The sequence below is a fragment of the Patiria miniata genome, unplaced genomic scaffold (assembly GCF_015706575.1).
Source record: "Patiria miniata isolate m_02_andy unplaced genomic scaffold, ASM1570657v1 HiC_scaffold_1, whole genome shotgun sequence".
Taxonomy (NCBI): domain Eukaryota; kingdom Metazoa; phylum Echinodermata; class Asteroidea; order Valvatida; family Asterinidae; genus Patiria; species Patiria miniata.
In genome coordinates this window covers 27,552,582-27,579,414 of record NW_024037047.1, presented here as the reverse complement: position 1 = coordinate 27,579,414, position 26,833 = coordinate 27,552,582, and the positions used below count along the sequence as shown (strand labels likewise).

The 26,833-nt window shown below is 39.5% G+C and overlaps 1 protein-coding gene across 2 annotated transcripts in view; it reads left to right on the top strand.

The window, feature by feature from the left end:
- The window catches only part of LOC119727405 (nuclear receptor subfamily 1 group D member 2-like), a 72,862-nt gene that overhangs the window by 35,242 nt on the left and 10,787 nt on the right, over window positions 1–26,833 (top strand). For both annotated transcript variants that reach the window (XM_038199280.1, XM_038199274.1), the window contains exons 4-6: window positions 8,758–8,899; window positions 13,725–13,912; window positions 24,064–24,154. In XM_038199280.1, coding sequence (XP_038055208.1) covers window positions 8,758–8,899; window positions 13,725–13,912; window positions 24,064–24,154 — 421 coding nt within the window. The remainder of the gene's footprint in view (window positions 1–8,757; window positions 8,900–13,724; window positions 13,913–24,063; window positions 24,155–26,833) is intronic.

The following is a 26,833-nucleotide window of genomic DNA, read 5'->3' as shown; positions in this document are numbered from 1 at the left end:
TGGGGAGTATACAGCTCGATGGTGCCATTCCGGCACAAAGCAGCTAAAATCAACCGCAAATAAGATATCATCTCTGCCCTCACAGGTACCCATTTACTCCTGGGTGGAGAGAAGCAATGAGTGACAAAGTGCCTTGCCCAAGGACACACGCACTACAACCCCAGGCTGGACTCGAACCCATAACCTGCAGAATTACCCGCAGACCACTAATCCAGTGCTCCGTCAGACCACCAGGCCAATTTTAAAGCATTGATCATTCCCACCTGGCTCCCATAACAGATAAGAATAAATTAAAGTGTGAAGTCATAACATCTCCAGGCTATTACTGGACAAGGTGCAACTGCAATGTGCTTACTTTGTCAGGGTTAACAGGTGTGTAAATCAAGTCAGTCACAATTAAGCTCTAGTTTCTCCAGATGGCTGTCAAATAATTTAAGTGACTTAATGCTTAATGGAGGGAAAAGAACTTGTTTGTTTTTGTTTATCCCCTGATGTGAATGACTGGTGATGGACTTGTGATTGACATGTGTCTCTGTGATTTGACAATGTGATTAACTTGTTACAATGTACCAGTACATGTACAATGTAACTTGGTATAGTGTTAATTAAGGATCATGTGTGATTGAGTTGTGATGGCTTGTAACAAGCTTGTGATTGGCTGTGTAATGGGCGTGTAATGGAGTTGTTATGTGTTTATAATATTGAGTAGGGCCTACAGGTATGGCAACCTCCTCCCCAGTGCTTACTTTATTTCCAACACGGTTTCCAATAGTAAACCCTGGATAGGAAACTTTCTTCCTGTATCCTGATTCGATACCGCAATTGGCTAGTAATGGATCTTTATCGTGTACTTGGTGTTGTTATTCACAACATGCAGTACGTGTTTTAGCGATCATTCGTCCACGCCTTCTCAAAAATATTAATTTCCTTGCCAGTTTGTTAATATTAATATGAAATGTGATACTGCATATTGTTTCGTTAAGATCGTAACAGTTTAATTGAATAAAAATCGTGTTTTCGTAACTCACGCCCTCGCGCTGCTACGAATTGATGTTTTTACCCCAGACACAGCATACAAAAACAAACGTTGATGTAACGCACATGCAGGCACCAGACTATTCCTCATAACCCATACGTGTTCAAAAATCTTGCACATGCAAATGATCCAATACCAGGGTGGAAGAGCAGGTAGTGATGGGCACGTACTGCCTGACACCCTGGGTACGAGGTTGGGCCTATGGATTCATGACTTGTTATGGACTTGTGATTTGTGACTTGACTCGTTTTGTGTTTGTGACTTGACTCGTTTTGTGTATCCATGGACTTGCAATTGACTTGTGGTTATAGCGTGCACATGGTCATTGTATGTGTACGTGCAGGGGCGGATCAGGTTTTAGTCAAGAGGGTGGTTATATATAAGCTACCAAGAGGTGGGTTTACATGTTGCAGGCATTTTGCTGTATTTTTCTGCATGATTGTCCTATTGTTTGCAACCCAAGAGAGGGGTGGGGGATGGGTTTAGACCCCCTTATCCCCCCCCCCCCTTGTGAACTTCTGATAACCAATTGATTGTGTCTCTGGGGTTATTCACTTGTACTTTGGCATGTTGTACCATAGAGCTAGCTCTATGGTTGTACATATACAGGGTGAGTGAAAAAAAAATTTTGAATGAAGTTTTGCCTGTAGCACTTTGAAAATCTAGGATATGAAAGCCCAGTTATTAAACTTTCTTTAGTACATGTACAAGAATCATTCAAATCACTCATGTACTTTTCAAATTACGGAATTTTGAACACATACACCGTTCTAAAGTTCTGTCCACGGATCACACAAAAAGGAAGTGTTTTTTTTTAGCAAAACAAAAACATTAAAGCCTCTGTACTGATGATGTCACACTTTGTTTACGTGTGTGCTTTCCTATCCGTGGACCCCCCACTGGCTCCATAGGAAAGTGCACATGTAAACATAGTGTGACGTCATCAGTACGGAGGCTTATTCTCATAGGGATGTACATGTATGTGAATTGTTTTCGTTTTGCTGAAAGAACAATTACCTTTTTTCGTGGACGGAACTTTAAAACGTTGTTTGTTTTTAAAATTCCATGTAAAGTACATGACTGATTTGAATGATTCTTGTGCTAAAAGACAGCTCATTGATTGGGCTAGCTTTCACATCCTGTATTTGGAAAGTGCTACAGGCAATCAAAAATTGGTCCGGCAAGATTACCATATGCGAAGTTCACTAATTTTCCTCTGTATTGACTATAACAAGCCCCCAGATATCATTTTCATGTCATCAAAGTCAATTTGAGCAGTGAGAAAATACAAGCATTTTCTTAGAAAACACTTAGAATTTTTCAGTCCACTCTCATAGGGTTTGTACACAGACATGACAGAGTGTTGAGTTAACTTCGTATATTGTATGGAAATCTTTCCATTGGTCCTGCCATTTGGGTTACGTTTTTTTTTTTGCTCACCCTGTACACGTATTGTACATTACTTCTTAACCAGTTACACTGGCTTCCAGTTGCACAATGCATTCAATTCCGTACTATGGTCCACACTTACAAATCTCTCAACTCCTCTGCCCCTGATTACCTCTCTTCTCTTCTCTCAATTCGAACCGGGTCTCACTCCTTTCGCTCTTCTCATGGGAAATCTCTTGTTGTCCAGAAAACAAATAAACTCGCAGGTGATCGGGCCTTCTCTATTGCTGCTCCCCGATTGTGGAATAGTCTACCCATCCCTATCAGAAACTCCGATACTGTGCCAACCTTCAAGAAGGCTCTCAAAACCCATTTTTTTCCCCCACACCATAGCTGGTCGTACGCCCTTGTTGTTTTTCTGTTGTTCTTTCTGTAGTTCTTCTTTCTTTGTTTCAGCGCCTTGTATCCTTTGGCAATTTGGCGCTCTATAAATCCAGTTATTATTATTATTATTATTATTTCACAATGTGATAACCTCAGCTGGCACCAATCTGTACACATTGTTGACTGCTGTGATATGAACTATTAATTTTATGCTTGAGGGGGTACGCCTACATGTACACGTAGCACTCGAGGCAAAACGGAGTGTGGTACGTGTACATGTATCCTCGAGGTTCTAACAACATGTACAATGTATGTCCCATGTCAGACAGTCAACAATTGTTTCTTAACTCAATGAGATTGAGAGGTTGCAGTTCTCTGTTGCGATGCAAGCGCGGTATACACACGCGCCCTCGCGACAGGCCCTACACATATGTAATTAAAGGGAAGATATAACATTTGCAAACATTACAAAACGAAATGATCAAATTATCACAAAATACCTTGCTGGATCGTTAAGGATTGACAGTCTAAAGCATCCTGTAAAATCGTGGCTCCTGGTGTGCTGACATTTTCAAGAAAAATGGTATTAGTTATTCCGTGTTTTCTTTGCAATTGATTACACAACTGTGAAGGGGTGCAAGCTTACTAGACTGACTCTCTGATCTTACGATTCCCCAAAGTCTATAAATTCTCCGTTTCATCTTAAGTGGGGTCAGGGAACCCGACTACAAGAACATGAATGGTTTTCTTGGTTTTTCCAACATCTACAAGCCCAAAACGTGAAACAAGTCATTTTAACAATATTTGCTATAACATATTATCCTCCAAATCCATTTATTTCTGAAAATTGCAGCAAAAGCAAATGTTGTACATTCCCTTTAAGGCAGTGTAAGCAGTAGGCTGGACACCTGGCCGATCTATGGTCAATGAATTACAGTATTCAAGACAATTTGTAACCAATACCCACAGCTGCATGACTCTGCGGCCTTGAAAAAATGATGTCATTTGAACTTTCAACAAAGTGCAACCACCTCTATGCATTGCACCATCATGTATATGATGTGCATGCATATACACACAATCTGTAAATGAAATTGGATAGCGATGTGTATGCTGTACATGTATATGTGTGTACAATTTTACATGTACATGTACAGGTACTTGTATGATACGTACATATTATTATTATTTATTCATGCCATACAAAAATATACATCACAATCAGGATGGGTATTGGGAAAACAAAAGTAATAAAAATCACTACGGTCGAGGACATCCCACATCCAGATGTGAAAATTCAAATTCAAATTGAACATTGCACATTATATAACACTTTGTACATAAAGACAAGACAAAACAAAAGGAAGCAGTACAAAAAACAACAAAACGGAATATACCACACAAGGCAAGACAATTAAGACAGGACATAAAGGACAAGACAGGACAAAGGGAGCAGTAGAAGACAAAACAACAAAACAGAATACAAACAAGGCAGGACATGACAGCACATGCACGACAGCATACGGAAAAACCAAACGGGAAGAGAAGAAGTAACAACGCAGGACAAGAGAAGACAAGTATTAACGCAGGACAAGACAAGACAAGACAATGCTCGATGGATGTGAAAATTCAAATTCAAATTAAACATTGCACATTATATAAAACTTTATAAATAAAGACAAGACTAAACCAAAGGGAGCAGTAGAAGACAAAACAACAAAACAGAATACAAACAAGGCAAGACAATTAAGACAGGACATGACAGCACATGACAGCATACATAGTAACAACTCAAGATAGACAAGACAACACGAGACAAGACAATGCATGACAGACATGAAAATTCAAATTAAACATTGCACATTATATAAAACTTTATAAATAAAGACACGACAAAACAAAAGGAAGCAGTAGCCTACAAGACAAAACTACAAAACGGAATACCACACAAGGCAAGACAAGACAGGACACAACGGCACACGACAGCATACAGAAAAACCAAACAAGACAAGAGAAGACAAGTATCAACGCACGACAAGACAAGACAATGCACGACAACAAAATGCAAAACATGACCAGACAACACACTGTAAGACATACATGTAACAAGACAAGACAAAACACGACGAGACAACAGAAGACAACACAACACTTGTGTGACAGCACACAATAACACAAGACAACGGCCAAAACAAGCAATGAGTTAAAAACATTACTAGTGCTAAAAACCTTTTAAAAAAGACAGGATAAAAAAACAGGAGCCTTAAACTGGTTTAAAGGATAAAGAATAAAAACAGTATAAAAATGGACAAAAATATGACAACATAATTAAGGCAACATCCGTCTAAAATGGTTCTTTAATTATGGCGGATTAGATTAAAATTACATGTGCAGACAAGTACAATTTTCTCACCATATGTTGTACACATGGTGCATGTTACACACGCATACAAATTTCATTTGCAAGTTTTTATAGATTCCTCGTTAGATAAACTTGACATTCATATTAAAGGGAATGTACGTGTACTGTACATCATTGGCTTTTGCTGTTATTTTTAAAAATGAACTATTTGAGGGGTTGGTATAATAGATCAAATATTGTTACACTGACATGTTTGAAGTTTTGTGTTCGAAAATGCTGGAAAAGCCAAGAAAAACAAAAACGTTCAAGTAGTCTGGTTCCATGACTCCACTAAAGATGAAATGGATCAATTTATAGATGCCGGAAAATTGTTAGGTCAGGGAACCAGTCTAGCTAGCCTGCACCCGTTCATGAACATGTAACCAATAGCATACACAAATTTGACTGAACAAAATGGTAAATTTGGAGCAGTAGTTGAAAAATAGTTAGGTTTTTCCAACGGTGGTCGGCCGACCACCGTTGGAAATTTATACAAAAATACCATTTTCTTGAAAATGACTCGACACCAGGTGCCATAATTTTACAGGATGCTTGTCACTGTCATTAACCAACATCCTAGTGAGGTACTGTATTTCGTAAAAACTTGGTAGTTTTATTTGTCGATGTTTGCAAATGTTTTTTATTTCTTTAACGTACATCTACATGTACATGAATTTTCTATAAATTGTTTTTAAACAATGAATTATTTAATCCAAAATGGCCGAACTGATAGTGAGTTGCTTACATGTACCACGTGCTCTTCAAGAAAAAGAAAAGGATTTTTTTTCTCGCCGGCAGACTTTTAATTTGTATGTTTTGAGTTAAAAAGAAAACTACTTTATTCCAATTTTGGGCATCTGCAACCCTCTGAAAAGTACTTTATTCCAATTTTGGGCATCTGCAACCCTATGGAAAGGGGCTTTCATTTTGCACACAAATGAACCCACCATGCGAGGCCGAATTATTGTCTGGCACTGGCAGCCAATAATTCAAATGTTGTGAAAAAAATAATTCAATAAACGTCAGTGGATTTTTGTTCGTTTGATGTCTCATTCAAAAGTGAACAGCTACCGGTACACATGTTATATTGATAGGAAAATCATATTTTTTCCCCTTGGAGATCAGCCTGAACAATTTGCCTGTAAATTGCCGTGGGTGTTATGACCCTTTGAGAGTTGAACACGTAGGGAAAGAATCCAAAAGTATAATTTCTAAAAATATTAGAAAATGGTCTTTAGACACTTTGGCACGAATGGCTTTAATTCAGTGGCCCAGAACGTCTCTTGGCGCTGGAACAATGATGTATGTATGCATGCTATACGCATGTTTGAGAATGAAATACACGTCAACTTTATTTCCCACGGATGTTTAACGCACCTGTCACCGAAAAAAAATTATTATAAAAAAAATGAAATAAACGTCCCACAGAATGAATTGTCTGCATAACTGCCACTTAGAAAGAAAAGAATGAGAAAAACAGAGTAAATGATTGCCCTTTGAAGACGAACTCCAACAATGAATGAAAAAAAAAATGCAAAAAATGCTCTAGATATTGGGCACCATTAACCACTGTTACCCCCAGAACTCCTTATATGGCGGATTTTTATTCTTCAAGTTCGAACCTTCTTGAATCCTCTTCAAAGGACATCAAGTGATGAATCCGTCCAAAACATGCAAAACTAGTATTTTGGGATATTTTATGATGTCCTCTGCATAATCTGCAGAACTGCAAATTTTGACGCAAAATTACGGTAATCACGCAAAGTGGCAAATTTTCTTAATGTTCAGTGACAAAACTAAAAGGGGATAAAACAGGGTGTCCTAAAAAAAAGTTGTGCAGGCAGCTACGTGTACATCTATCCTTTAATTTCTCAAAATCTACTTAACATGAGTATTTCATCGTCATGGAGAATATTAATTATACCGGTAGTCTTGTGTATAATCAGTGAAAATGCCATGGAAATCCGTTCGTGTCTAACACATTGTAAAATTTAAGGCTATGGGTTTTTCACCCAATCCAATGGGATTTACCAGTACACAGTTAGTGATAGTGCATCAGATTGTCATGAACCTTTTCACTCTGATGTATCGTAACTGTGTAAATCCCATCCCATTGGAATGGGTGAAAAACCCAGCAAAGCCTTTTATAATCTGTTAGATCTCTGGATTGCACGAACGGATTTCCATGGTATTTTTACTGATACACAGCTGAGTCATGGGCGTCGCCAGGATTTTTTTCTAGAGGGGGGCAAAACATATTTTTTACCCAAAAAAATCTTGTAGGGCCTATTTCTCAACACTTTCTCGAATCATCAGTTTTAGAGGGGGCAGGGATATTTCGCCCCCCCCCCTCCCAACCCATTAAATTTACACCACTATGACTTTGCGCCTCTTTTTCTTTTCTTTTTTTCTCTTTTTTTTTTTCTTCTTTTTTTTCCCTTTTTTTGTGGCTTTTCCGGGGGGGGGGGGGGGAGCGCCCCCCTTGCCCCCCCCCCCTCGCGACGCCCATGCACAGAGTATAATCAATATGCTCCATCAAGATGAAATACTCACGTTAAGGAGTTTTTGAGAAATTGAAGGATATCTGATTGCACAACTTTTTGGGGGACACCCTGTACCGGTACAGTGACCAGGCCCCTTACCAGTTTTAGACATCACATATTACAACTGCTCCTATCCCCATTCGATACCTTTTCAATCAAAAGCCAGTCCGTTGGCCTTTTTAAACCAGTTCATGTACCGGTATACCCTAGGCTTTTTTGCTAGGATGCATCCTCAATCCTTCAAAATCATCTGTTTTTTCTTGAAGTAGTTCATTGAAGGGGCGACCACTGCCTCAATCTTGCAAAATCTTCTGACAATCACTGTTATACGGTATGTTGTGGCAGTGCGGATGCTATCCAGAAGCAGTGCAAATGATTTCAAGTAAAATATAGGCCTAAATTTAAGCATGGCCAAGCATAAACAACACAAGGTACATGTATGTGTACGGTACAGCCTTAGACCTTGACACAATACATCCTCCAAAATCAACGACACATTTTTGCCATGCGGCCTCAATCCTTCAAAATCCTCCATTTACCTATGTACAGAGGATTTTGGAGGATTTGTGAAAGTTAGGGTTAAACATTGATATTAACATGTACATGTAAACACTAAGCAGTGTTTTTGCCAACCGCTGTTTAAACCACGTAATGGGCTCTCGACCAAAAGGAATGGGTAAACTGTCTCAGGTTTTAATGAATATACATGTATCTTGTCAATAACAAATGCTTTTAAGACAACAACTGGACAATGACATGAATTACATATGTATTTTCAAATGTTGTAGAGAATATATATTTTACGGGGTTTTATCCCAACGTGGTTTGCTGGTAAATATACAATATTGTAGTCACTTCCTCAAAAACAGTGACTACATTGTCCATGTAGGTTATGTTAAAAACATGCAGTTTTAGATCTGAATTCCTCGTTGTCTTATTGTGGAGTCATTGTTTGAACTTATAGTCTCAAACGATGTTTCGTTTCTTTGTTTCTGTTTCTGCAGGGGTTTTTCCGCCGCTGCCTACGGAGGCAGAAGGAATACGTCTGCGTCCGCGGTGGGAAGTGTGAGGTGAGCCGGAACCAGCGGAACCGGTGCCCGGCATGCCGGTACACCAAATGCACGGAACTGGGCATGTCCAAAGATGGTAAATTATGGAAAATGGTGCTCTCTGAAAATAACTGAAGCAACTTGGGCAATTCACAATGCAGTGCACCACCAAGAGTTTGCCACGGAGAGTTAGTTTTTTTCCCAGTGCATTGTGGGAGATGGTTGACAAATTCGCGGCGCGGGACATTTGAAATTGTTAGTTTTTACAGTCAGCAGTTTCGTAAGCGTGTGAGTCGAGTACATGTTTGCCCTTTTCCTTTTCTTTTTATCAATATGGTGTTTTTTTGTAAGGGGGTAGAATGCTATGCCCCAGTGTGTAACAAATTAGCTCAAGTTGTACTGACAAATGACTGACACTCGTTAAAATGGGCCATGTTTTGTTGACTGTAAAGTTGAAAAATGACTCTCCGTGGCCTAACTATTGGTGGAGCACTATACACCGTGAATCGCACACATTGAATTATAGGGCAAAGAGGGACAATTTTGGGGCAACAATAGATTACATTTGAATTTTGAAGGCTTACATGTCATTTAGAGAAAGTTTGTGGGTGCACCGTGTGACAAGAAATCTCTTTTGTGAGTTTGTGAGGTTCAGAGTTTCCACCCAGGCCCAATTTCATAGCTCTGCTTAACAGCTGATTTAATGCTAACTGTGCCTTTGTCTGTTAAAGAGACTATCATTAAGCACAGTGAAAGCACACTTAAGCCTGAGGAAAAAGTTGCTTCAATCAGTGACGTCAAAATAGACATCTCCATGCGCGTGCAATCGTTAGCACTTCCATGCCATGAAATACGGTAGTGCTGAAATTTCAGCAGCACAATTTCCTGCTATAGTACGGATATGTTGTAAGCACAACTTTTCTGCTAACTGTTAAGCATGCAGCGCCATGAAATTGGGCCCAGTTGTTTTTGTTTTTGGTGTTCTTTTTAGGGGAGGGGATTATTTCGAATAGTCACAAAAGAGCGTTTGTTTTTGTTCTGATATTTTCTGATAAATTCACAGAAATTTCCAAAAATATGTGTCACTTGGCACATCTTTGGAAGTGACCTTCTTTTGTTGTTTTTCTTCAAAACGACAGCATGCCCTATTGTCCCTCTTTGTTTGTACTTAGGAAGACCTCCCATACCGGTATGTTTTGTACACATTGCCAAATTGGGGACTCTGTTGTCCTCTATTGTTCTACGGGGGTCATAAGTCCGACGCCTCATAGGTCCCACGCCTCATAAAGTCTGAAACTTCGGACCTGTGAGGCGTCAGACTTATGAGGCCACGGACTTACGAGGAATGAAATATATTTATTCCGCCTCATACATGTAGGTCCGATGCCGCATCAGTATGATGCCTTGTAGCTCCGACGCCTCATAAGTCCGAAACAGCCTTTGTCCATTGTCAGACCTACCGGGAACGAGGTGGAATTTACATGTATGCCTCATAAGTCCGACACCTCATAAGTCCGAAATTGACCTACCGGTATGAGGCATCGGACTCATGATACGGCCCTGTTCAACGTCCCCTATTGAATGCAGAAAAAAAGTCATACATGTACACACCCAAGTGTGTATTTGCCTGCAATCGGGGACCCCCTATTGCCCCTCTTTTGTTTATACACTAACTTTTTAGGAAGACCTCCCCTATGTTTTGTACACGAATCCAAATTGGGGACCTCTCCGGAACTGGGGACCCTATTGTCCTCTATTGTTCAACGTCCCCTATTGAATGCAGAAACAAACTCATTCACATTCAATTGTGTACACGCATTGCTGTATCGGGTGCATACCTATGTTCCCCAATACTGATGTTCCCCAATACCGATGTTCCCCGAAATCCTTACCCTATAACCCTAACCTTAGCCCTTACCCTAACCCTAACCCTAACCCTAACCCTAATCCTAAGGATTTCGGGGAACTTCGGTATTGGGGAACATAGGTATTGGGGAACATCGGGTAGACCCCGCTGTATCAACTTATGCACAGTTCAGCAGGAAAGTCCAATCATTTAACAAGTCATTTTTCATGGGATTAATTTGATTTGTGTGTGTACTCTGTGTATTAAAGGGAAGGGAAGGCTGGAGCTTGTTGAGTTACATGTACATTTTACATTTGTCAGACTGCCTCGCTCGGGTGGGTTCCCATGCACTGGGTTTTACCAATTTTATTCCAGATATTAATACCGGTATATCAGGGTTCTTCCAGATGGAACAAAACACAGATGATATTTTTGCATTTTACCCAACCAAAGAAAATCATGAGTAACATTTGGCCACCAACTTTTGACTTATTGATCAGGCATGCCACTTTTCCTCGGATCTGCAGATTTTCTCAGTTTTTTAACTTCTCATGAATGCCATTACAAATTGAAAAAAGAAAGAAATGTACAATACATGTAAGTCTTGTGTGGTTCTGACTTAACTCCTCTTCTTCTTTTTTTTTTTTAAAATAAATCCCCAGTTGCATGCTTGATTGATAATAAAGTTACTCTGCAATGTACATGTACTGGTACATACATGTACATTGTGCGTACCTTGTGAAATGCAAAACATTCAAAACAGTCATCACTTTCACCCAATTCATATTTTTTTGTATACATACATGTATAATGTTACAAAGAGACCATGTATCCTGTGACGTCAAACCGACGAGCAACCCAAACAATAATAATATTAACAGGCGTTAATTAATATTAGGAGTCTTATATAGCGCACGTATACCAACAATTAGGTACTCAAGGCGCTGGAAATTATGTCTATTATTAAAGAAAGGTAAATAAAGTATATGAGAAATATGAGACCCATTATGTACAGCACCTTATAAGGGTTGACAAGGTGCTGCGGTGCATATTGCAGCCACTGCCAGAAACACAGGGGCAAACCCCTTCTCTAACCGATAAGTGTTACTGGGTTCTTTAACGTGCATTACACAACACACGGGACCTACGGCTTTACGTCCCATCCGAAGGACGAAGCAATAATGGTAAAGTGCCTTGCTCAGGGGTGCAAGCACCATGTTCCCACGGTCAGGACTCGAACCCATGTACCACAGCACACGAGTTGAACACCGTAACCATTGGACCACAGCACCCCACATGTCAGTATCTTTTGTGTGTTACATGTATTTTAAAAGCCCACATGAACCCATCTTTGCAACTGACATTCTGTGCCAAGTTTTCCTTGCAGTCAAAATCAATCAAGTGACTGTTTTTAACCCGTAAGAATTCCCAGCCTACATAAAGCAGGATTGACTGCCTGGGACTGCTTAAGTAACTTGATACAGCTATGCTTTGACTCCGGGTGAGTGATAAAACAGCTGTGACCACAACTTGCTTGCTTTGTCTGTTGACCCAGTTCGACTAGACACAGTGCTTGCTGTGAAGCAGGGGAAGCAGAAGTGCATTTTGACTGTCTGTGACTGCTTAAAAAGCAGGACAGTTAAACAGTTTAATGTATGTCACCACTTTGACACCAATAACAAAGAGAATAGTTTGCTGAAAGTTTGCTTGACGTGACAACATTAATATCCAATTTGCAAACAAATGCAACATGGTCTACATATTGTCAAAATTAAGTACGGAATAAATTTACTCTTTCCAGTGTTTTATGAAAACCTAATAAGGGAAGAACTTCCTTTAAATTGTTTTTGTTTGGGTGGGAAAAACTGAAATGAGTATTTTTATTGGTTATTGACATAAGTTTACAACTCTCTGTAATTGTTAAAATGATAATTTTACAATCTTTAATTGTCAGACTGAATTGAAGCTGTTCACTTATTGCTCCGTGTTAATTCTGCCGTCTGTTCCCAGGAACTAATGTGGTTACAATACTCTCATTGGTTAAAGTTTATATATTTTTGGGGGTTAAAGTTGCGCTTCATTCAACATGTTCAACAAATCCAATTTCTTAATGAATACATTTCAATTTGGATATTTTATTCCAACCAAAAAGCCTTCTTTTTACTTTTGTGGATGTCTGCAACCCTCTGAAAAAAATAAATAAAATGTTTTGGGCACAGATCCACTTTGCGAGCAGGCTGGCTCCTGGTCTGTACGTTACGGATATGGGGTGGGGACCAGCCGATACTCCGCAAGAATGGAATTATTGTCTGGTAGCCAATAATTTGAAATTGTCAAGTACATTTGTACATGCATTTAATAATTCAAAATTACTAAACATGGGCCGATTTTTCTTCTGTCAAAGTCTCATTCAAAATTGAATACCTTTTGTATTGCAAAAAAAAAAGCAATTTATAAACCTACATGTACACGTTGTTACACAAAAACCTTACAGTCGAAAACCACTTGATAAAGGTACATTTGTATATTGCATGTGAGCTTTGGAATATTTTCAAATTACCTCTTCAAGTCAGATAACCAATCTACCATACAAACTTTATTTCATTCAAATCGATGCATTCTACATGTATACTTCATCGAACTCCAGGGTTGAAAATCGTCTTGGGCCACTTTCCTTGAAAGTGAGAAAGCGCAGGTTTAGGGAAACACTCAACAGATTTAAGAGTAACGTGTGACTTATTCTACCGGCTTTGATCTGTAAAACTTGATAAATAATAAAAGTGGCCAAAGTGGGTTTTTTTAAGTCCCGTATTGTGATTGTTGTATCGTTTGAACAAAACATCCCAATGAAACCAACCAAAAAGCATTTGGGAGACCAATTATTCTACTCAGCAATACATTAGATACGATTTTAAATACTACCCCCACTTTTCTGAAAACGTGCCCAATTGGACTGTTAGATTTTTTGGTGGGACAAGGAATCTACCGTGTTTTTCAGGATAAAACTGGAAAAATAGCATGATGAATGCATCTTTATAAAAGTGGTTCACCTTTCTTGTTTTTTCTTTTGGGGCAGCGGTGCGGATAGGGAGAATTCCTAACAAGCAGAAAGAGACGGAATTTGCCGACATCCAGCCTTTCACAATCGAGGCATTGCAGGAGCACGACGCGGACCAGTCCACACCATTAATAGAGGCGGACCCAGAGACCACGCAGCTGATTGAGAACGTCGTCAAGGCCCACTCAGAGACCGCCAAGAATTATGTAAGATTCTTTTGTCCCAAATGCCATTCCTGTACATGTGCCGCAAGCCAGGGGCTGATTTCACGAAACGCTAAGACGCGTCTTAGGAAGGGTAACTTGTCTTAACTCATGACTTATCCTAGGATCGATTTCACCAACCCTAGGATGCATTCAACACCGTGACGTCCTCACTTCCTTAGCTATGCGGTTGAACTCATCTTAATAACTCAAGATCGGTCTGAGGGTCGTCTTATCTCATTAATGCGTACGTTAATTTGTATATCGTATGGAGATCAATGCCTTTAAAGACGAGTGTCGTCTTAGAGTAACAGTTTTGAGGAAGAAAACCGATGTAGAAATAGCTTATTAACAAAATTTAATGATAGCCTACGCCAACACTTAGTCGACTTTTTTTAAAATAGAGTGATGAAACGGGGAGCAGGAATTGCCCTATCGCAACTTGGCTGTGAAATATATTGAGTTGAGTAATTTTTTCTGGCAAAAGTTCGTGTTCTAGGGAAATTGGTTTTCGCGCGGTTCTTTTCAATGACTTTTTGGTCAAGCGGTAAAACCAAACGTGAAACAGCCATCAAATTGTCATTGATGCGTTTTGCTTGTAAGATGGGTTAAGTGAAATCGGTCTTAGGACGCATCTTAGCTAAGATCGATCTTAGAGCGGGGACTCATCTTGAGTTCTAAGATGAGTCGCAAGATAAGACGAGATTCGTGAAATCGGCCCCTGGTGCCTTGCACCAAGTGGGGCGGCAAAGCCGTCTTCCCTCGCGAGAGGGGCAGGCAGCGCAGCCAACTACCCCACAAAACAGGTGAGACGAAGCAGTGTCTTCTTTTGTGTGAACATTTTATATGTTTGCCGTCTTTTTTTCTAAAAAGCGCTTACCGGTACACCTCACCTTCAAATTTCAATATTGCAGTTTTATTTTTTGTCCCCCTATATTTTTGTCGGATGCCCCCCCCCCCCCCCCCCAGGCTGTTAATCCTATTTGTTTTTCTTGCTTTGAGTGCTCTATTAAACATATGGAAAAAGAAGCAAAAAAAATTAAAGAAGTCACTGCCAACATTTGTAATAACAATTTTTGTTGTACACAGAGTGACCTCCTTAAAGGGAAAATACAACATTTGCAAACATCAAAAAATAATACTACCAAATCATTTTGAAAAACCTTGCTGGACTGTTAGTGAATGACAGTGTAAAGCATCCTGTAAAATCATGGCACCTGGTATACTGTCATTTTCAAGAAAAGTGGTATTTTTGTATCAATTTCCAACGCTGATCGGCCGATCAGCGTTGGAAAAAACTGGCTTTTTTTCAAATACTGGCCCCAGTTGACCATCGCACTTGTTTGCAATCGATTACACACCTATGAACGGGTACAAGCCAGCTAGACTGGTTCCCTGACCTTACAATTCCCCAATATATGTAAACTGCTCTGTTTCTTCTTAAATGGAGTCAGGGAACCAGACTACAGGAAAATGATTGTTTTTCTTGGTTTTTATAGCCTTTTCGAACCCAAAACCTCAAAAAAGTCAGTGTAACTATATTTGCTATATATTTCCAACCCCCCAATTCCATCCATTTCTGAAAATTACAGCAAAAGCAAATGATGTATATTCCCTTTAAACATGTACATGTACATATGTAGTTATCTAAAATGTGTCACGATGTTACTCTTGATCTGTTACATGGTACCCTCTGGACATGTGCACAAGTAGGGAACGAAAGATTGAATACATCTCCACTTCATGGAAAGACCTGTGTGTATTGAAACACAAACGTTGATACGGGCATGCATCTGTTTGAGCTGGCAGGAAAAAGTAATAAAAATAAATAAAAAAAAAGAAAAACTCCTCAGGCCAAGTGTAGCTATTTATACTTGCTATCTGCCTGCTGGAGTCTACTCACTCAGTCCCTGATAACAAGCTGATAACAAAAAAACAAAAACAAGACAGGATTAACAAAAAAAAAAGCCTTTAAATAAAAATCTACTTGAACATAATGGTCTAATCCTACACAGTTCTCGTAATGGAGGTTATTTTTTTTTTGCCACGGGGTGACCTATCGTGAGCTCAAACGTGCCTAATGCGGCATGCCAAACAACAACTGATGTTGCAAATTGCACATCGCAAGACTATTTGATCAGCTCAGGCATTCACGTCAAGCTGGACCTTTGAAAGGTTATCCCATGTGAGCAACCCTTGAAATTGTTGACCAGCTAGTTTAAGGTTGATTTTCTTTGATAGGGAAAGAAGAGGGGATGCTTTCTGCATGAATGTTTTTGAGTGTGGAGCTGACAAGCACGTCCTGAAAATAATGATAATGGGAAATGGGTCATCAGGGAGACTTTCCCATAGACTTGTGCACAAAATTTAAATGTGCCTAACCCAATATTCCCTTGTCCTTTTTTCCACGCATTTCCGTATGCTTACTAATTAGACCACGAGCAATAAATATAACCTAATTGCGACAATAAAATTTTGCCACAAAGGGGGGGGGGGGGGGGGGGTGACATTAATAAGGAGGCATTTAAATGTCTCCCTAATGACTGATGTCTCCCATCGTGCGAAGAAATCACGATAACGTGTCTCCTTAATGGTACCTTTACACGTATTATAATTCTACCGAATGCTATAATAGGGCGACTTTCTCATAGACTTGTGCACGGACCTAAAATGTCGCCTAACCCATGTTTACCTTACCCTGCCTCCACGAATTTCGGTATTCTGATGTTTCAGGCCACGAGGAATTGATCTAGATGGTTTGCAACAGTAAAATTCCCTCTCCTAAGGGTAGTTTTGACAAAAGGGCGACGCCAAATTGTCACCCCAATAAGGCGTGTCGCCCTCATACAAAGAGAAAGCAAGATCTGTCGTCTGTACACAGTAGGCCTATTCAGTAGTTTAATTGTCCTGATCAGCATTAAACGATCTTCTACTTAGTTAAAGCTATAGTCAATTATTTGCAGCTATCCGAAAAGTAACTGGCGTAATTATTGTTGAAAAATATACTTGGTTGAAAGATAGTAAGGGGACTAAACTCCCTGTGAAATTATTCTTTCTGGCAAGCTGTCATTTTGAAGTAATCAACAAAAGAGGGCCTTTGCAACGGTGCTTCTTAAGACGCACCGTAGGAAATTTAAATTAGTAGTTCGTTTTGTTATTCGGCGAAGCGCGTGCACGCATTGGCACGATGCACGCGCGGTTGCTATAATTCGTCGGATCAGTGCACGACAACGCGTAGCTGCAATTGGCCAGTGAAAACGAGTCTGGGACGCTGTATTCAGGCCCAAATCAAAACATGATTCAGCAAATTTTGATTTGAAATTGAGATCTTAGAATGCTGTTTTTCTCGGAATATACAGCTGAAGCTGAGCTGAAGCTTCATCAGGTTAGTTGTTCAGTACCCTTCTTTAGATTTTGAGCACTTTTGTTGCTTCAAACGGACAAAATGCACAAATTACAAATGATGGACTATATCTTTAACTAAATCACTGCACTTAAGTTGCGAGGGAGACCGTGTTGTTTTTCCAGATCAAGCATGCAGTATCTGTTATACAGAATTATTAAATTTTATGGGCCTTATTCATGAGTTGACCATTTTTGTCGCGTTCCCTGAATGTATTTCATTAAGTGTTAACTGTTCAATGGGATGACGCCAGACTATTTTTGCAGGCACAATGCAGCCTTAATTTACTGGGGTTTTTTTTTTTCAATCTGGCTTTAAACATTCCAGAATTTTTAATTACAAATTTAAAATTATTCATTGAAGCAGACTGGAATTAACTAGGAATTGACTTGCTTTCATTTCTCTTCGCAAGTTCCAAAAATTAAGATCTTACCTCACTTTCAATTCAGTATGGCCGACTCGTGAATAAGGCCCATAGCAAAAGCGATGTTTCCTTGATGTATGCAAGGATTGTTGACACAAATAAAACAGAATAAAGAAATTACCAATATTTTTGCCTTTTTAAATTTTAAGTGTCCTCCATTCATGACCATGAATGCACCTTCATGTAATAATGGGCTTCGTGCGCCTACAAAAGAGGGCGCTGTACCGGTATTACCACTTTTGGAAACCCCGTGGACGGGACACACTGCGTGTGCGTACTGGTTCGAACGCGTATAGCGTGAAATACATACGCACGACTTAATTTGTTCTGAATGTGCACAAAGCCATATAGCGTCTTCGAGTGAGCGTTGGGCGTTGTCGGCGGTGCATTTGAATGTTACTCCAATTGATCTCGCCAACTCTCCCTTTCTTGCCAGTGAGGGGGTAGTTGTGCACACAGCCCATAGAGTTTAGCAATCTTGGGCAAGAACTCACAAGAACTACCGGTATTGTTGACCAGTGGTTAACCATAGTTTGATTAAAGTTAGCTCGAACTCTGTCTGGTCGACGATGGTTGACTATGCTAGTCGACTATTTGGAACCAGCCTACCAAGGCTGGTCGCGCAGCGATGTATAGCTGGTTATCCATAGCAATTTCCATAGCATACTGCAGAGGGGACCAACTATCAACAAAAATGGATGGAAAATGAAACTGTGATCGCTAAAGGTCATTTTCATTGCACAGTTTTTCCATGTTAGTTTGCGAATATGTCACTTTTGTCACCATTGTACAATAATATTGGCGATTATGTGAGGTGTGCAAAACAATACACAATAACTAGTTTTGTGAAATAAAGAGAAACAACAAGAGTCGAATAATTGTGCGACCGCCATTTTCTGACGGTCATTGACATGAAAATAGTTCGACTAGAGTCGTTAACACTTCAACTTCAGTGCACATGCGCTAGGCCAAACCCAAAAAAGTTTCGCTTCCGATTACATGGCATTATTGGGTAGGTACGGTACCGGTAGATAGGGAATTTTCGGGGAATTTTTTTTGTGTATGATCATATGGAGGTGTCTGCATGCAGTCAAGCGCAAAAGGTAGTAATTCATGGTTTTGGGTGTTTCTTTTCTCATTTCCTCCCCCCCCCCAAAAAAAAATTAAGGTAGGGGCTATCAGAATGGGAAAGGTTGGGAAACCAGAAGCAGAACTATTTTTTTTTGCCCTAGGTACGTCACAAACCAACCACCTGTTAACATAACCACTGGTCCTTGCTCGAACCATGGAGCTAGGAACACGCTCGAACTTACTGGGTACTTGGCCCTTGTTGTCCAGGTGTTGTTTGTTGAGTGGGAACTGATGCAGAAACGTCATCAGTCATACTTTGATGAGGGCTTTGCTTTGCTGCTTCAAATCCTGGGGCCGCTTCTTCTGTGCTTGCTTTCGTGTTTTCAAAGAACCTTTTATTGGCTAGGATTTGTCATGCTACAGTGGCCATAGTCAGGGGCGGACATGTACACGTACTGGTAGCTAGTTTATCGGTACATGTAAATTCGCGTTCATCGCGGTTGTTGGCTGGCTATTAATTGTCTAGACATCCTAACGATTTTGCCCCAAGTTCCTTTTTTTTTGTTGAATAAAAGTCCCTTTTGAATCTCTTTTGTCAAAGCACCTGGTGATGGTACATGTTTATGTACAAGGTGAGTCAAAAGGAAGTGCCCTAATGAGAAAAAAATATTTGTAAAAATATGAGATTCGTTCCATTGAATAAAAATAACATAGGGATAAAGTACATATTATCAGGGGCGTAAATCCCGGGGGGGGGGGGGGGGGGGGGGGGGGGAGGGAATGGGGGTATATATATCCCCCCCACTGTTTGACGGGGGGGGGGGGGGGGGGGGGGGATGGGCTATTGAATCATCCCCCCACTTTTTCGTGATGAGAAAACAAAAAATAATTTTTGAGGTAATTTTTCAATCCCAAACAACCAAAATGTATGCAGTATCACTGAAAAGTGGAGAAACAAACAACAAAAGCTTTTAAAATACGCCTTTTTGATGTAAGCTCGAGTATATTAAAATACATCTATATCCTGAATGTGGTGTCAGCCCCCCCCCCCCTTTTTTTTTTTTAGAATTTCCACGGCCGGGCAATTTTGGGATATAGGTCATCCCCCATCCTCCCCACTCGCCGGCACAGATTTACGCCACTGCATATTATTGACTAAAAGTGGTGGGCAGCCCTGTTAGTCAGGCAAAATCAAATACAGGGTGAGTCGAAAAAGCAGAACCCAAATCCCCCCAAAAATATATTTCATATTTTAAAAAATATGTAGCACCAAAAATAATAATGATTGGAAAACCAATTTCATTTGCTACTTTTAGATGAAAACAAATACTGAAATTGCTCAATCCATTCAAAGAATATCACCATTGAAACGCATTGACCCTACTAAAACCTGTCTCGTTGAAAAATAAAAGCAACTTATTGTGTGTTTTGACTGTTTGGAACAGCAAAGAAAACGACATAGAACACTTGTTTCAACAACTGTCACCAAGTGTAGTACACAGTATCTTTATTAAAAACCCTGGTAAGGCAAACAATATGGTTTATAAAATCTCCTCTTTTTTTTTAAGACGGGCCTTCAAAAGGACTTTGTTGAATATTAATGTTTAAACTGAGATTTTATCAAGTGATGTTTGAAGACAATTGTGGCGACGATTCTTGAAATCGCATATTTTGGACGAGACAGGTTTTAGTGTCATTGTGTTTAGATGGTGATATTCTTTGAACGGATTGACCAATTTCAGAATTTTTTTCATCTAAAAGTAGCTTATGAAATTGGCTTTCCAGTCATAATTATTGTTGGTGCTACAAATCTTTTCAAATATGAAATATAATTGTTGGGGCTTGGGTTCTGCTTTTTTTTTACTCACCCTGTATATAAAAGTAAGGTAGGTCAACTGGAATGAAAGTTTGCATACATGTTAGCTTTCAAGGCAACAACTACATGTACTTCATCAGATGCAATGAAGAGGGGCATCATCATGCAAGGCTTATATATAGGGGTACTTGTTCAGTAAAAAGGGAGGGTGGTGATATCAATCAATTATCAATGGTGTAGTGTGACAAAAAGCCAGGATCCTCTTAAAGCTAGGGAATATACATCATTTGCTTTTGCTGTAATTTTCAGAAATGGATGGAATGGGGGGTTGGAAATATATATAGCAAATATAGTTACACTGACTTTTTTGAGGTTTTGGGTTCGAAAATGCTATAAAAACCAAGAAAAACAATCATTTTCCTGTAGTCTGGTTCGCCTGACTCCATTTAAGATGAAACACAGCAGTTTACATATATTGGGGAATTGTAAGGTCAGGAAACCAGTCTAGCCGGCTTGTACCCGTTCATATGCAGGTGTGTAATCGATTGCAAACAAGTGCGATGGTCAACTGGGGCCAGTATTTGAAAAAAAATCCAGTTTTTCCAACGCTGGTCAGCCGATCAGCGTTGGAAATTGATACAAAAATACCACTTTTCTTGAAAATGACAGTATACCAGGTGCCATGATTTTACAGGATGCTTTACACTGTCATTCACTAACAGTCCAGCAAGGTTTTTCAAAATGATTTGGTAGTTTTATTTTATGATGTTTGCAAATGTTGTATTTTCCCTTTAAGGCCTAGTACCACTATAAGTTTGCATTTAGCTTTCGTTGCAACAACCACTTCATCAGATGCAATGGAGAGGGCATCATCATGCAAGGCTTATATAGGGGTACATGTACAGTGAAAACGGAGGGTGGTGATCAATCAATTATCAATGGTGTAGTGTGACAAAAAGCCAGGATCCCTCTTAAGGCCTAGTACCACTATAAGTTTGCATGTAGCTTTCATAGCAACAACTACTTCATCAGATGCAATGAAGAGGGGCATCATCAAGTAAGGCTTATATAGGGGTACATGTTCAGTAAAATCGGAGGGTGGTGTAGTGTGACAAAAAGCCAGGATCCCTCTTAAGGCCTAGTACCACTATAAGTTTGCATGTAGCTTTAGTAGCAACAACTACTTCATCAGATGCAATGAAGAGGGGCATCATCAAGCAAGGCTTATATAGGGGTACATGTTCAGTAAAAACGGAGGGTGGTGATCAATCAATTACCGGTATCAATGGTGTAGTGTGACAAAAAGCCAGGATCCCTCTTAAGGCCTAGTACCACTATAAGTTTGCATGTAGCTTTAGTAGCAACAACTACTTCATCAGATGCAATGAAGAGGGGCATCATCAAGCAAGGCTTATATAGGGGTACATGTTCAGTAAAATCGGAGGGTGGTGTAGTGTGACAAAAAGCCAGGATCCCTCTTAAGGCCTAGTACCACTATAAGTTTGCATGTAGCTTTAGTAGCAACAACTACTTCATCAGATGCAATGAAGCGGGGCATCATCATACAAGGTTTATATAGGGGTACATGTTCAGTACAAACAGAGGGTGGTGATCAATCATCAGTGGTGTAGTGTGACAAATAGTATTGACTAGCAACTGTGAGCATTTCACGTAATTTTCATAAAAATGTTTACAAGCTATGTCTATTTCAATACAAACACCACGAACTTCAGCTTTCCACCAATGATCATTTACTGTTCAAGGGTTGCACCTCTATGTTTCGAATCCCCTATGTTCCGACACCCCTGTGTTCCAACACCCCTATGTTCCGACTGCACATTCCTAACCCTAACCCTAGCCGGGAGTAACACAATCTTATGTGGGGGTTGTCGGAACAGAGGGGTGTCGGAACATTGAACCGTCACCCTGTTCAAGTACAATGAAACAACCTTCCTGCCTTCATGAATGAATGAAAATTGCATAAAACAGACAAAAACCACCCTCATTATTTCAGAAAAAAATTCCTCATATTAAAAACACAAAATATGACAGTAAAAGAAATGTTTTAGTTGCGACAAAAATTGTGAAAATGACATTTGTATCTGAATGCCTGTGTGTAATCTCTGTGTGTAATTCAGCCAAATACATGTACATGTAGCTTCATATGGCATTCCATAAAAAGCTGTAAAAAAGGGATTATAAAGTTTAGTAAATTGCATTAACTTTTCATAGCATGGATCAATGTCAGTTATTCCGTTTTCCAATGTGTGGAAGGGAAATGCTCATTTAATGCTTCGTTGGTGTGTCAATGTTATTGCTTTGTAAGGGGAAGAAAATCATTAGTCAAGGCCACTTGGTTTTTGACTCGCCTTGTATTTAGTAATGTTTACGTAGACATGCACTTTTCTTTTAACCATGCACGAAGGGCATTTCGGGTCACTAAATTCCTTCTTTTGTTGACACTGGGTACAATACAAAACTAAAAAACACAAGATACCAGGACTTGTATGCACAATTAGATGTTTTGTGCATTCATTGTTACTGAATTAAGCGTAAAAACAAAACCCTTTATTTTTCAAAGTTGAACAAAGAAATTGACCTTAGTGGGGTTTTGAACCTGTAACTTCCGGATTGTTGTTCCGGTGCTCTACCAACTGAGCTATCGAGCGGTATATGTATGTTAGCGGTTCCCCATGTTGGCGATGTCTTTGTTTAAGTGGCCTAGAGTCTAGGCTATAAACTCATTTATACCAGGTAACCAGGGATCATGTCCAAAGTCACAATTCTAGCAACCAAGGGCGTAAATCACTGTTCAAAGTGGGGGGGGGGGATGGGGGGGGGGGACTTCGTTGAACGGAACTAATGCGAGCGGGAAACACGAAGCCGTTATGGCTTGGGGCTCGAAGCGGGCCCGAACAATTTTGGATTCTAGACGCACTGTGGTGCGATCTGAGGCAATTTCTGATCACTTTAACACATTTTTTCAGCAAAGGATCACAATTTAAACATCATTTTTAAGTTTGGAGTTATTGAATCAGCTATTCTGAGCTGTAGAATAATATGTGGGCTACATTTTTTTGGAGGGGGGCGAAAAAAAAGTGGGGGGGGGGGGGCAAACGATATGATATCCCCCCACTTTAAAAAGTGGGGGGAGGGACTTGTGTTCCCCCCCCCCAAATTAAAGGGAGACTCCCCCCCCCCCCCCCCCCCCCCCCCCCCCCCCAACTGATAGACACCCATGCTAGCAACATCAGCGGTGCTGCAAACCTGGAAAATAGCAAAAAGTCCGTCTCCCTTTGTGGTTTATTTGAAAAATTATTCCAAAAAATACGCTGTAATACAAGATGGCCACTGTGCATATAAAAGGTCCAATATTACATGTATCATGCTGACATTGACCAAAAGAGGTGTTCTTTCTTTGTAACTCTCGCTTTATACAGACCGAGTTTGACGACTTCTTAAAGGGAAACCTGGAGCTGCCGTGCCGAGTCCATGACTGCAAGGACCTGAAGTCGGACTTGGAACTTAACAGTAAGAACTCTAGAGTTTGGAGAGGGTAGAGACTTCAAATGGAGGGGGGGGGGGGGGGAAGGGCTTCCATACACCATTATTTTTTTGCATGTCACAGGTCACAAATCAAAACCAATGTACCGGAATGTGTAAAGTAAAAGAGGTTCGTACATGAATTCTAGCTGTGGTACACTTAAATTGAACATACATAGAAAACAACTGCCACAACTCAAGGTTTGTTCATAAACAGATAAAGACATGTAGTCATGTTTTACATAACTCTCGAGGACAAGGTGTTGTCTTTCCCTTTGTCCGAATAATACATGAACACGTACAGTAAAAGAGGTTCGTATTCTAGCTGTGGTGCACATAATTTGAACTAACAAAGATAGCAATTGCAAGAACACAAGGTTTGGTCATAAACAGATAAAGACATGTAGTCATGTTTTACATAACTCTCGAGGACAAGGCGTTGTCTTTCCCCTTTTTCTGAATAATATTACACTCTCCCATACACTAAGCACACAAGCTCATGATCGAGGACCGCTTTCAACAAAAGATGAACTCTTGAGGACAATAGAGAATCTGTTGTTCTCCCTTTGTGTGTCTGTCCTCAAGATGCACATGTACAAATGTATGTAATCCACGTACCGTACATAGGGACAGCTATATGTACATGACACACATTGTTTTTAAATAATATTTGTCAGTTATATGATACGGTCTGGCTGATGTCATGTTTGCAGATAAGTTTCCATTGTTTGCGGAACATTTGGGATATGCATTGAAAACATACTACACTGTATGTAAAAGGATATAGGGATTGTCTTGTCTATGGTGTAATGTGTGATGTAAACAATCCACAGGTTTTGCTAATTTTGGTTAAGGTTACATGTACCTATGACAAAGAAAGAGCAAAAACAAAACAAAAACAAATACAACCAAAACAAAACATAACAAAACAAAATCCCCAAAAGACAGTAAAAAAAAAATTACAGACAAACAGAATTTCAACCATTATGGACACTGACATGCCTAATACCCTATAAACGAACATCAATATTAAAGGGAATATACAACATTTGCAAACATCGAAAAATAAAACTACCAAGTTTTTACAAAATACCTTACTAGGATGTTGGTAAATGACAGTCTCAAGCATCTTGTAAAATTATGGCACCTGGTGTGAAGTCATTTTCAAGAAAATGGTATTTTTGTAAACATTTCCAACGGTGGTCGGCCGACCAGCGTTGGAAAAACCTAACTATTTTTCAACTACTGCTCCAAATTTACCATTTTTTCAGTCCAAATTTTGTTTGCTATTGGTTACATGTTCATGAACGGGTGCAGGCCAGCTAGACTGGTTCCCTTGCCTTACAATTTTCCATCATCTATAGATTGATCCATTTTATCTTTTGTGGAGTCAGGGAACCAGACTACTTGAACATTTTTGTTTTTCTTGGTTTTTCAAACCTTTTCGAACACCCAACTTCAAAAATGTCAGTGTAACAATATTTGATCTATTATACTAACCTCTCAAATAGTTCATTTCTGAAAATTACAGCAAAAGCCAATGATGTACATTCCCTTTAACCCCCTATGCAAACATACATTCTGTGCCAAGTTGTCCTTTCAGTCAAAATCAATCAAGTGACTGGTTTGTTAAGAGCTCCCAGCCTTCATAAAGCAGGATTGCCTGGCTGTGACTGTTTATGCCACTTGATACAGCCATGTTTTGACTGAAGGTGATTGATAAGACAACTGTGCAACCAGTTGCCTGCTTTTGTCTGTTGACTGAATTTGTCTAGTCAGAGTGCTTGTTAGAAATATGATCTGACTGTTGGTGACTGTGGCAGGGAAAGCGGATGGAATTTATGACTGTCTGTGACTGTTTAAACAGTAAGAGGCTTGAAATGATCAGGGATCTTTTATGGAGCTGTTGCATTTGTAACGAAAACCAATAACATTGGGAGGTTGGTTTGAGCAACAAATTATTCAGTTATAAAACCAAATTGCAAACCTTAAAAACAAATTACTGGAATGCTGTTTAACTATTGGCTAAAACTTGATGCAATTGTCCAAAACCACCAACAGCCGTATCCCAAAACTACAAAAGTCTGACAAAGAAATAAAGGTTAGATACATGAACATTGTACACCTTAAATCAAATTACGTCTTCCCTCTACATTTGTAAAATGACGAAGGAAGAAAGGAAAAAAAACACAGGGTTGTTCAAAAAGAAAGAAACCCACTTTTGACAGGAATTTTGACCTACCGGTACTTACTGAACTTATTGGAACTGTATTTTTTTTACAAGGTAGTGAAGTACATGTGTAGCTCTTCAACCGTAAATGGTGAAAAAAATCTTTAAAAAATTGGTAGAATAGTGTTGTTTTGCTAATTTGAATACAAGTCACCAAAATCACTGTTGTCCACGTGTATGAAGTCTAGTGTTGTGTTTTTTGTCTTCAAATCAAGCTCCGGAGCTCAGTTAAGCGGATGGAATAAAGCCGTCCATGGACAAACAGGTTTTTAATAGCACATGAAGTTTCTAACTCTTCTATGTCAGAGACAAAATATGCATTTGCAATCATTTTGTCATCACTTATTTTTTAAAAATCAATATTTTAATACCATTACATTGAAGTTTTAAAACATATGCTCAACAAGTAGGTCAAAATAGCTGTCAAAAGTGGTTTT